The 12559-nt window shown below is 42.2% G+C and overlaps 1 protein-coding gene across 2 annotated transcripts in view; it reads left to right on the forward strand.

The window, feature by feature from the left end:
- The window catches only part of LOC106081570 (tricarboxylate transport protein, mitochondrial), a 124350-nt gene that overhangs the window by 52401 nt on the left and 59390 nt on the right, over positions 1–12559 (forward strand). Inside the window, exon 2 of one of the 2 annotated variants that reach the window (XM_013243601.2) lies at positions 1060–1245. The exons of the other annotated variant lie outside the window; for it this stretch is intronic. Within the exon in view, the coding sequence (XP_013099055.1) occupies positions 1212–1245 (34 nt within the window). The 5' untranslated portion in view covers positions 1060–1211. The remainder of the gene's footprint in view (positions 1–1059; positions 1246–12559) is intronic. 2 annotated transcript variants of the gene reach the window in all.

A 12559-nucleotide genomic window follows, 5' to 3' on the forward strand; every position in this document is an offset into this window, starting at 1 on the left:
TTTAAATGCGAGCTTTTGAATATTCAATAAATCTTGAATGTTAATTTTCTAATGTTTAGAATAAGCATTCGCTACATTCAATGGGCTTTGAGGTTTTGTGGCAAACCTCGTTTGGAACTTTCTTAGTGTAAAGAAAGGCGTTTCAGTTTTTGCTTAATGAGCTGACTTCCCAAATTGCAACTTGATGAAATTCATTGAAAGGTCATTGCCCAACAAAATATTTCTAATGTCGAGGCAAGACGCTACAAAGTCGACCACTCACACATTACATGTGCACATACGAGAGAGAGAGAGAGGGAGAGAGAGATGTTGGACGTTTTTCCCTCATAAATGCCAAGTGGTAAAATGTCTTGTCCTGGGCCATATCGACCATGTCGAAGACTGGCAGCCGACCATTTAAAGTTCCCCATTGAACTACAGACAACATGCACCGCTCTGCTTGGCACTGCGCTGAGCTAAGCTGCACTCCATTGCACCATATTGGAGCGGGAACGGCCTTAAAAAGAGATTTCATTTTTTGCATGGCGATGACAAATGCCACCACCTAAGGCTTTTCAATGCAATCAATTTAATTACATTTAAAAGTTGGCTGCCGTCCGACTCCTCGCCAGCCTCACAGGCAGACAGACAGACAGACACATGTATGTATGTCTGTATGTATGTGGGTACGGACATCCAAGGAGGAGGCATTGAACCTGTTTTTCATTTCTGCCGTAGTTTTTTGTTGTTTGTGTTGTATTGTGCACTTCGGGAGATTTAGTTAAGTAATGTTCATGTCTGTTGGTCCGTCTGTGGTGTCCACAAACCACATGCCTACTCCGCGGCCACTGCAGCATAAGGAAGGACGGAGGCACAGATGGTTGGATAGGTGGATGGATGGATGGATGTGTGTGCCTGTGAATTGCATGAAATGTTACGAACATGAGCTCCACTTTGGGGCCAGTTGTTGTTGCGCTGCCGCTGCATTAACTTTAGATAAATTGCATAAAATTAATCGCCTTAATACGAGTATCACCACTTGATAATGCGAATAATAAAAAACTTTCTTTTTTCGTTTAGGCCAACATTTCTCAGAGAAGCCCCTTCGGCCCCCTGCCGCCACCTACAAGTGAAGGACTATAGCAATTGTAACTCTCTTTCCCGCTCAGTGTCACTTTGAGGCAATTCTATACTTCCCTAAGAATCTAGGCCTAAGACATGCCAAATGATCAATGAATCAGGATTTGAGTAAGACACGAATTTGGGGTAAGCCATAACAAAAATGTCGAAGACACTGCCAATGCTGCTCATTTTGTGACCATACAAAACCAGCTGAGCAAATGTCTATGTGAAATTCCACAGATTACCCCTGGTGCGTTTTAACTGGAGCGCATGCTCTCCAGTCCCAATCCACCAACCCGGCAAGCTGGTACAGTGTATGCAACAGATGCATCTGTGTATGAGTAACTGCGCGCTCTTACTACGCATGCGCGTATGCTTGTATCAACAAATCATTTACGAATTGCCTGAATATGTCAACAATATGCTCGTGCTGTGGCAGTTAATATCCATCTTGGTAACTGCCTCAACGATGCATTCATATGATGCTATGATGCTATTACTCTGTATGTTTTATCCATATGTGGACATGATTTTATAGAAGAAAAAAAAAACCATAAACACATCTATGGAGGTTGCATATGCCACGCCTGTACACAGCATAAAATAGTTATCGATTTTCTTTCATTAAAAATTTCATTACTAAGCGACAAAGTAGGATGTTTGAGTGCAACCAGTGCAAAAGTCCCAAGTCTAGCCGCACAGTGTGATGCTTTGGACAAAATTATCGCTTATGGAAAAATGGCTTCAATTTAAATTTTTAATTTTCATTAGAATCCAAATTATATCACTTTTAAATTTTTTAGAAGACGAATGTATTCGAATTATGACTCTTTTTTTTAATGGATATGGTTTAAGACGTGCCATGGAACACGTCTTAAACTAGATCATATAATTGGTTAGCATATTCGTCTAGCATACAAAATTATTGGTTGTATCATATGGCAACAAAGACCTTTAACAGCTCTTCCCTCAATTAGCTTACAAAGTTTGTTAGAGTTTCAACTGTGCAAAAAAAGTGGTTCAGAATCGAAATTCATTGCCCAAATGTTCATGACTTGGGTTTAAGTTTCAGTCTTTTAGTTTGAAAATAGTGTAGAAATTGTCGCTGCTTTATCCTATCTTTGTTTCTTAATTGGTTATGATAGGACATTTGTTTCACCAGTCAAACTCAGAATGGATTTGCAAACGTCTCGCTCCTCTGCGTTCTTTCTCAAATTACTTACAACTAGACGTCTTTCTCCATTTGATCTTTCCCTTGGAGTTTTTGTTTTCCCCTTTTGTGTGTGCCACAATGTTTAAATTCAAAGGACTTCTTCGCTGGAACTACTTCATTCATTCTGACGCAATCGATGTACTTTGATACAGCTGAAACAGCTCGTAGTCGATATTCTCCAAAAATTTGAAGTAGAATCTTTCTCTCAAACACTCCAGTTACTACTTTGTCTGCTTTTTGTTGTTGTTGTAGCCACATTTGTATCAAGCATTTATAGGTGAGCCAGTTCGTTGCGGTCCATAAGACCGATCGCCGCGGGAACGTGATAGCCATTGGTTATTTAAAGGTTCCCATTATTCGACTTTTCATACCGATCATCATAGGCACTCAGTATTTAAACAAAAGCCGGTATCTCTCCGGCCCCTCACTGAGACTCTACATTCCATACGGCTGATTGTCTGCGGCGACAGCAATTATGAAGCATTCCACGATCCGCACCCTGTGGATGCGGGCGGTAGCTCCCATCTTAACTTCTCGTGATAACGATAAACACCAACCACACAGATCGGAGCTTAAAGATCCAGCCCATGTGGTGCTTATGTTTTCCAAGTACCCATGCTTCGGAACCATATAGTATCAGTATCCATAATCCTCTGGGGGGTGGGTGAACGCCAGAATTTTAGAAAACTACGTTGATTTTGACATAATTTGCAATTTTTTTCTGCCTGCCCTTCGTAAAGCCTGCGTAAACTGCATTTAATCACCACAGTTGCCTTGTGTTCTTAACTTTTTGTAGTTTTGGTTTTCTATTCGCAATAGAAACTAAGCTGAAAGTGAATCCAACCACAAATGAAATAATTTTGTAACCAAAAACAAAGAATCGCAAAGACAAATGAATGCATGAACAACACCTCGAGAAATATGTACCCGCAATATGCTCATATGGAAAGGTTATTCTATTTCAGTCGAAGATTGTCTGGAAAACAAGTTTTGGCTCTATGTGTGTTGCTGATTCTAAATGTCTGTTGGATTTTGATTTTTTCTTACTGCACTATAAGAAAAAGTTAACGAATAAGACCCAAATAAGGCCTAACGCTCAGTGTTGCCAAATCGAAAAATCTTGGAAATAATTCTAGAACTCTTTAACTGAAAGACATATGGAGGTCTTTTCCAATAAGTATGCAAAATTTACGATAGAGGATAGGAATAGGTCATACTATCCCTTTATAATCGGGGCGACGATAGGAAACCGGGGTGGAATAGAACAGGTTACCGATCGGATGCCGTATTTGACGTAGAATCTTTCTCTCAAACACTCCAAGTACTACCACGTCTGCCTTTTGTTGTCGTAGCCACATTTGCATGTGAAGTTGGCGATCCTCATCAAACTCTTAGACGTGAACCAGATCGTACCGATGCGAGACACTGCTACCAGAGGCACAGTCTTGGATTGACTGATCTATGGTATTGCCATCTGGAAGATCATGCTACACAGGTGAATCAAAGCTAGAGGACAGTGTGGGCCTGAGGTCTACATTGAGAACCGAGGGACTGACATCTGTTTTAGACTGCCTGTAGTCGGAGATCCGAGCGTTGACGGAATGTGTGAGGTGGTGTGGTGTTGACGCGAGGACGTCGAGTGTGAATATCTTAACGTACAGTAAACTGGCCATTAGGGCAAGAAAAACCAAGACGGTAAGGTCACGACCAGTCTTGGAATATCACAAGAAGATTAACACCTTCTCTGAGGATGGCACGATCCGCATCGTTTGGGTGCCGTGCCATGGGAGAGTAAGGGGAATGAGAGAACAGACGATTTGGTAGTGAAGGTCTTTCGTGGGCGGCGAAAGCGCATCTCACACCGTGGAACATCGAAACTGTCGAAAATCCTATGGGAAGATTCGAATCGTGAGATGAAGAAGCTATTATTGAAAGAAAGTAAGAGGTCAGTATAACTTTCGATATCATAACAGGACACATAGGACTACAAGCTCTCTTATGAAAATCGACATGTGAAAGCATGTATAGGACATGCGGGGAAGACGATGAGACGTTGGAACATTTCCTATGTCATTGGCCAGCTTTCGCGGCTAACAGACATCGGCACTTAGGTGGGGATACAATACCAGACATAATCCAACTTAGGGTTGGATTATGTCTGGTATTAATTGAGGATTTTGTAAGTGGCACGGAATTCCTGACTCTGTTTTTTTTCGAGGCAAAGTAAGAATGGCAGTCCTTTACAGACTCACTAAGGCAATTTTAGTCCATTATGATACCACAGTAGCGAAACACAAAGGCCTCTGGTGGGAATCGAAACCACGAAACCCACTCTGGCACTCCGAGCACGCTACCAACTAGGCCATCTGGGTTTTTTTTAGTATTTAGAGCGCAAAGAAAACCAATTACTAGCTTAGGTGTTTATCCATAGTGGCATGGGGCGGATTACTATCAGCACCCTCGTTTTCAACCTAACCTGGGAAAAAATTCACTTTATGGGGTGCACCTTTGATTTCGCTGAAATTTGGTACGTAGATGGACTGCAAAAATACGGATTTGAAGTCTGTTATTGAGACAAAGGCCCTTGGACCCGCATGGGGCCATAAACCCCCCGTCAAAGGGATGTGCTGCAACGCTGAAATTTGGTATGTAGATGTAGGAAGACTGCAAAAATACGGATTTGAAGTCTTTTTTTGAGACAAAGGCCCCTTGGACCCCTTTGGGGCCATAAACCCCCCTCAAAGGGATGTGCTGCAACGCTGAAATTTGGTATGTAGATGTAAGTTGACCGCAAGAATACGGATTTGAAGTCTGTTTTTGAGACAAAGGCCCGTGGACCACCTTGGGGCCACAAACCTCCCCTCAAAGGGATGTGCTGCAACCTAAGCAAAATGAATATCAAACTTAAGATATTAAAGAGTAGATTACCAATATGCCAAAAAAATTTGACCCGGGAAAAATCAGGAGGATCTTGTGATAGTGAAGCCCCTAATCTAGTCAATATGAGTATAAAACGAAAATGAAGAAAATAAAAATTTGTTTATTTGGGAAAGCGCCGCAGAGGATTATTTCTTTTAACAAAATCGCACAATTTTTTTGGTTAATTTTTCGCCTTCATAGCTTTTCTCTTTTTTCTCCCATGAAAAAAAAAGAATGTTTCATATTCTTTAATTTGTATGCCACCGATTTAGTAATCTACTCGTCAATGGTTTTCATTTGATACCTATATTGCCTAGGTTAGGTGTTCAAAAGTTTCAAGACCCCATAATTCCTTTCTTCCCAATTGCAATTTTGAACAATTTTTTGCACATTTGAAATCTACTCGTTAAAATCTTTCGAGGGAGGGTTGTCGACGGACTTTAGATTTATGTTCCTGGGGTCAACCCAAATTTACATACCAAATTTAAGCGAAATCGGAGGTGCGACCTATAAAGTGCATTATTGCCCTAACAACCAAAACTAGAGCTCTTTTTTAAAAAAAAAACACACACACACACATACACATAACATAACACATATGGCCAATCGGCCATAACATACTGTGCTATGTTATGTTTCGTGTACATATCTCGATTTGGCAACACTGTGCAACGATTCATTCAAAAGGCATGCTTCTACCATTACACTGCCCACTTATTAGTGAGTAGATGGAAGCATATCATCTTTTAGTGGCAAAGCCATCTGATGAGACCCCTGGCATGGCCGAAATCATGATCATGGCAGCCTGCCCTACGCATTTGAACGCCACAGTTGCCTGGGATGCTTAAAGGGTTTTTGTTATGTTTTGCTTTTCTATTCGAAACAGTTAGAAAACAAAAATAGACCTATTGGACTAAGATGGAAGTGAAACCAACAACTTAAGAAATATTTTTGGGAAAACTGTCCCAATGTGCAATAGTTGCAATAGTAATTGATGGGCCATTAAACGTGGTTTATACATCGTGATAGAACATACCTCTGAATTTACTCCTCCCCAGCATACAGACAAGAGCCTCTTTATTTATTGCGCACGTTTCGTTTAAACTCGATTACTCACTGTATGATACAATTTCAACTAATTGTAATTGATGACACAATAGTGGGGTAAACCAATATAAAATAGCACTGTGGAACACAGAATCAAGTGGTTTCTGAAACAGGGAGCCTTAATTAACAGACGCTTTTATCGGAGTTTGAAGGAAACATGAGTCCCAGTATTTTTCGAAATTCCTTTAATACTATCGCAATGAACTACACCACCGTAGCTCAGAGATTAGTATGTCTGCCTTTGAAGCTGTACGCCTGGGTTCGAATGCTGGCGAGAACATTGGAAATAATTTTCAGCGGTGGTATATTCTCCCAAATTTGGCGACATTTGTGAGCTACTATGCCATGTAAAAACTTCTCCCCAAAAAAGGAGTCGCACAGAAGTAAGCCGTTCAGACTCTGCTATAAAAGTGAAGCCCTTTTTCATTGAGCTTTAAATTGAATCGTACATTTATATGTGAGAAGATTGCTTCTGTTCCTTACCAGAATGTTCATGGGGACATTTTCAAATATTGGATAAATATATATTCATATTCTTATAATTTATATTCGAGTTCTATAAAATTTTTAAAATCTTCAATGAAAATACCAAGTCACCTCGTCACTTCTCTCTACGGATAACGACGATATTAAGCATATTGCTAAGAAAAACCTCGCAATCTTCCAACTTCACCGCAAATTAGTCATATATCAATAATCGAAAATTTTCTTAGAAATCTTTGCTAGTCTAAGGCGTTTTTTTTTGTTTTTGGGCTGTAAACCATGATTTACGTTACACCATATGCGCCAAAATAAATACAAATACGTCTTCGTCCTTATAAGCCTAAAAATGCAAAAGGAGCATGGATAACATAGCCATGGCCTGTGGCAAGAGCATGGCCAAATTGAGATTAATTCGGTTGCATTAACTAAGTGAGGAAAAAAGGCCAAAACAAAAAACTACACAACTGAACAGTAGTGGCCGGCGCCGTCCTCTTCCTCCTCCTCCTTTGCCATCACCTTCACACTCATCCATCCATCTGTACCGCCAGGCAATGGCTAGGCAAACAAATGGGACAGACTATTACAACGATGTATGGCTGTTTGGCTGCTATCTCAATTTATCACTATGCTGGGTGCAACAACAACAACAACAACAGCAACGGGATTGTTACAGAACGTCAAGACATATTTAAATAAACAATTTGCACAAGTCTGCAAATATAGCACTTGTGGTGGCCCATGAAGCCCCTACAGGCCCAAAGCAACACTCACTACTCCAAGTACTTGGTTTGCAGTCAGATCATTGAGACAACATCAGCCAGAGTGGAGTGGAGCACTCCCACTCCCACCATCCTGATCCCCAAGCACCACCACTACTCGTAACACCAAAATCTAGGTAGCCGTGGTGATGACGTTCACACCGCACACGAAACGCGGGTGGTGTTCATGGTCATGCCGTCATGAGCCGGCTAGCTGGCTGGCTGGCTGGCTGGCAAATAGTTGCACATGCCTTTGGGGCCCAATGATCTTGGAGTGGTTGCCAGTGTGGCTGACAGTATGACTGGCTGGCTGGCCGAACGAACGACTAGGCAGCCACAAATGTAAAAGGTGCAAGTGTACATGGGTAGACGACAGCAGAGTCAACTTGCCATTGCCTAGGTCACGTTTTCGGCACGAGTATTACTACTGCCTGCCTGCCTGCCTGCCTGCCTCAACATGGAAGCTATGGCGGAGTGTAAATGCCAGCCAAGAGCTATACCAAAATACTACCAACCCCACGAGTGGGTATCAAACGAAGGTGATTGCCGGTCTAACATGGCCATGGCAAAGAAGATGACCAACATAAACAAACCAAAGCACTAGGCAGCCTCAACGGCCTCAACAGCGGCAGCAGCAACAGCAACAGCTTGTGGCGTTGCCACGCTCATAGATGGTGTAGAGGGTGCATGAACAGATATGGGAGCGTGTACATTGTATTGGCCACAGTTACATCCCACTGAGGCGGATGGCAGCGTGACACCACTTTGCCGTTTGCATGAAGTTCTCTCCGTTCTCGACCTCCAATTCCACCAAACTCTCTAAAACGGTAGTTGCTGCAGCGGCAATGATCAGCTGATATGTGGGACCCTTGCGATGGTGGTTTATCTATTAACACCTTAAGTAATATGGAAAATGTATATCCCCGGTGGTGGTGCGGTGGATGGTCATATTCAAATTTGTTCAATTGCTCGATAATAAAAACTCATTAGGTTTTTGGTAATGGTGTCGAAGTGCACATACGCCCAGGCATTACACTTGGCCATTACTTTTGAGTATGCGAATATGGATTTTAAGGTGGGCATACTATGTGTTAGTAAGTGTGTGTGTGTGTGTGTGTGTGTGTGATTGCAGTTACGGGACAAACAGCTAAAACCTGTAAGGCATTCTTTTCATTTTCAGCAACCCGTTTTGGCGAATTGGCCATTTATAATAAGTCCAAGAAACACACCAAAAGCAACATCAACATCAAACAAACAACAAACATAAAGTGCAACGAATACACATGTTTTGCTACAATTCTCATGAGAAGTGCAACAAGAACAACAACAACAACAACAACAACAACAACAACGACGACGACATTTACACACAAAAACAAACAGAAAAAACTACCGACATTCGCTGCATCCACAGCCACATCCCCACCACACATCACCGCCAAACAGACAGGCAGGCAGGCAGGTTGCTGGGTTTGCTTGGCGCATGCGCGCATGCTGCATCTTCGCTATGTGAGCGGACTGCGGCATCGGTTTCAGCATCAGCCCGATCATCGCAGCTATCAAAAGTAGAATCTTTGGAATAGTAAAAGAGGAAAAACAGGCATTTTTCACCGTTACTTGTGTTGCATCACGTAACTGGGCCTAAATGAACACGAAATCATCATCTAAACAAGTCCACCAAGATGCAAGTTCGCTGAATGCGAATGCGAATGCGAGTGTGTTTGTGAGAGAGTGCATGCCGCCGCTTTATGTCAGCCAGGATGAAGCAATCGAATTGAATTCAAACCCAAAGCGAAAAAAAACACAACCCAGTCTCAGGCTAAGCAATAGTTAAGTTGATGAAGTCCATGCAGTTGGCCAAAATGAAAACACATAAACGACAACTTCTTTTCCTTTTGCTATGTCCCTTACACACTCTCTCTCGCTCTCCATTTACTTTAAGAGCGAGTTGCCCATAAACTATTCAAAAGTCTTTGATGGCCTGGCCCATCAAATTATTGGTTTGTTTACCTCGACCGGCAGGCAACGAATGTCAAATCCGTCCATACTCACATGAGAATACTTTGACTCACCACAGCTTTGCCACTTCATTAGCAGTTAGTCAGTCAGCCGGCCAGCCAGCCAGCCAGCGTCAATGTAGCATAAGCCGCTTACTAAGACGAGGTAATCCCCTAACAAGTCACTGTCACAAATGGTGCGTTAAGGCTTCAGCACGCGATTATTCAAGAGAGGCGACTAATAAGGTCATCGAAGTGGAATCATTCATTTTTGGAGAGTAAAAAGTGGCAGAGCTACCCAAGAGTGTGGGTAAGAATGAGGGAACATTTTCACATTATTGCCTCAAAGAGAATATATGAGAGAACATCTCATTTCATAGGATAAATGAGGAAGAAACTTAGCCTCTTTGATTCGTATTTTACTCTCTAATGCCCTTATTGTACAGGTCGAATTATACGCCAGATGGGGGGTTTTTGGGGTGGGCCATTCGTCCCGGGAAATTGACGCCAAATTGAAATTCGTTGTATGTGTTTTTGGGTTACAATAAAGGTACAAAAAAATTCACATAAATCCACATCCACCCATATCTTATATAGCTTATATAGGCCGATCCGCTGATCTGCCGATTTAAGGTCTTTAGCGCATAAAAGGTGAGTAGTGAATAGTGAGGTGAATAGTGAGTTCTAAAGGGTGATTGTTTAGCTATTATCTTTTCGGCAACACTGGTTTAAACAGCTCACGCACGTTTCGTGTTTGGTTTCACTGTCAACCATCTTTAGTAAAATTGCAAATTTTGCCCATGAATATTCCACTAAGGAACAGGGGCAAACTTCTCACCTATCAATGAGTGCAGTTCGATTCAAGTTTTTAAGCTCAATGATAAGGGCTCTCCTTTTTATAGTCGAGTCCGAACGGCGTGTAGCAGTGTGACACCTCTTTGGAGAAAAGTTTTACATGGCATCTTACCTCACAAATGTTGCCAGCATTAGGAGGGGAAGGCCACCGCTAAAAATTTTTTCTGATAATCTCGCCAGGATTCGAACACAGGCGTTCAGCGTCATAAGCGGGCATGCTAACCTCTGCACTACGGAGGCCTATAGTTTAACCCTGAATCGTCTTACAAACGAACACCATTAAAATGAGTGCTCTGTTGTTCAGCGACGAAGCTCATTTTTGGCTCAATGGACACGTAAATAATGGGTAAGTAAATGCCAGAAGCATTGCAAGAGCTACCAATGCTTTCAGAAAAAGTCACAGTTTGGTGCGGTTTATGGGCTGGTGGCATCATTGGACCGTACTTCTTCAACGATGATACGAATCGTAACGTAACTGTGAATGGTCAGCGCTTTTTTTTCGCCCAAACATCAAGAGCTTGACTTGCATGACATGTGGTTTCAACAAGAGGGTGCCACATGCCACACACCACACCAACAAGAGGGTGCCACATGCCACACAGCATACGTAACAATGGCCTTATTGAGCGGCGAGTTCGGTGAACATTTTATTTCAGGTTCGGGACCACTCAATTGACCGCCTAGATCGTGCGGTTTAATGTCTTTAGACTATTTTTTGTGGGACTTTGTTAAAGCACAAATCCGCTTCAATTGACGCATTGGAAGACGACATTGAAGCATTAATTCGTGAGATACCGGCCGAAGTGTTAGAAAGAGTATACCAAAATTGGGCCAAAAGGATGGACCATTTGAGGCGTTGACAAATGGCGACTAATTCCCCAAAATCTGACGAACATATACATGGGAGCCATATCTTAATCTGAACCGATTTCGAGCAAACTTAATGGATATTGTGGAATTCGTCGAGGAAAGCTTGTACAAAATTTTGGGAAGATTGGTCAACAATTGCGCTTGCAGAGGGTCTAGGAGTGAAAATTGGGTGATACATGAGAGCTATATCTAAATTTGAACCAATTTCTATGAAATGAAATTGGAGATTCATAAGAGAATCCTTCCTGTCAAAACAAATGACCATTTTATTGCTGTATTACTGGAAATCGAACGAACGTATATATGGGAGCTCTATCCAAATCTGAACCGATTTCTATGAAATTCACCACTAATATCGAGAGTCATAAGAAAATCCTTCCTGACAAATTTCAAGAGAATCGGTCAACAAATGACCATTTTATTGCTGTATTACTGGAAATCGGACGAACATATATATGGGAACTATATCCAAATCTGAACGGATTTCTATGAAATTCACCAGTAATATTGAGAGTCATAAGAAAATCCTTCCTGACAAATTTCAAGAGAATCGGTCAACAAATGACCATTTTATTGCTGTATTACTGGAAATCGGACGAACATATGTATGGAAGTTATATCCAAATCTGAACCGACTTTTTCCAATTTCAATAGGCTTTATCTCTAGACTGAAAAACGTGTCCATACCAAATTTAAAGACGTTCGGAGGAAAATTGCGACCTGTAATTTGTACACAAATTAACATGGACAGACGGACAGACAGACGGACAGACAGACGGATAGACAGACGGACAGACAGACGGACAGATAGACGGACAGACAGACGGACAGACAGACGGACAGACAGACGGACAGACAGACGGACAGACAGACGGACAGACAGACGGACAGACAGACGGACAGACAGACAGACGGACAGACAGACGGACAGACAGACAGACGGACAGACAGGCGGACAGGCAGACGGACAGACAGACGGATAGACTGGCGGACAGGCAGACGGATAGACTGGCGGACAGGCAGACGGACAGACAGACGGACAGACAGACGGACAGACAGACGGACAGACAGACAGACTGACAGATAGACGGACAGACAGACGGACAGACAGACGGACAGACAGACAGACAAACGGACGGACGGACAGACAGACAGACGGACATAGCTAAATTGAATCAGAAAGTGATTCAGAGTCGATCAGTATGCTTAACAATGGGTCTATCTCTCTTCCTTTTGGGTGTACCACAGTAGTGGTG

This window comes from Stomoxys calcitrans, chromosome 2 (genome assembly GCF_963082655.1).
Source record: "Stomoxys calcitrans chromosome 2, idStoCalc2.1, whole genome shotgun sequence".
Lineage (NCBI taxonomy): Eukaryota > Metazoa > Arthropoda > Insecta > Diptera > Muscidae > Stomoxys > Stomoxys calcitrans.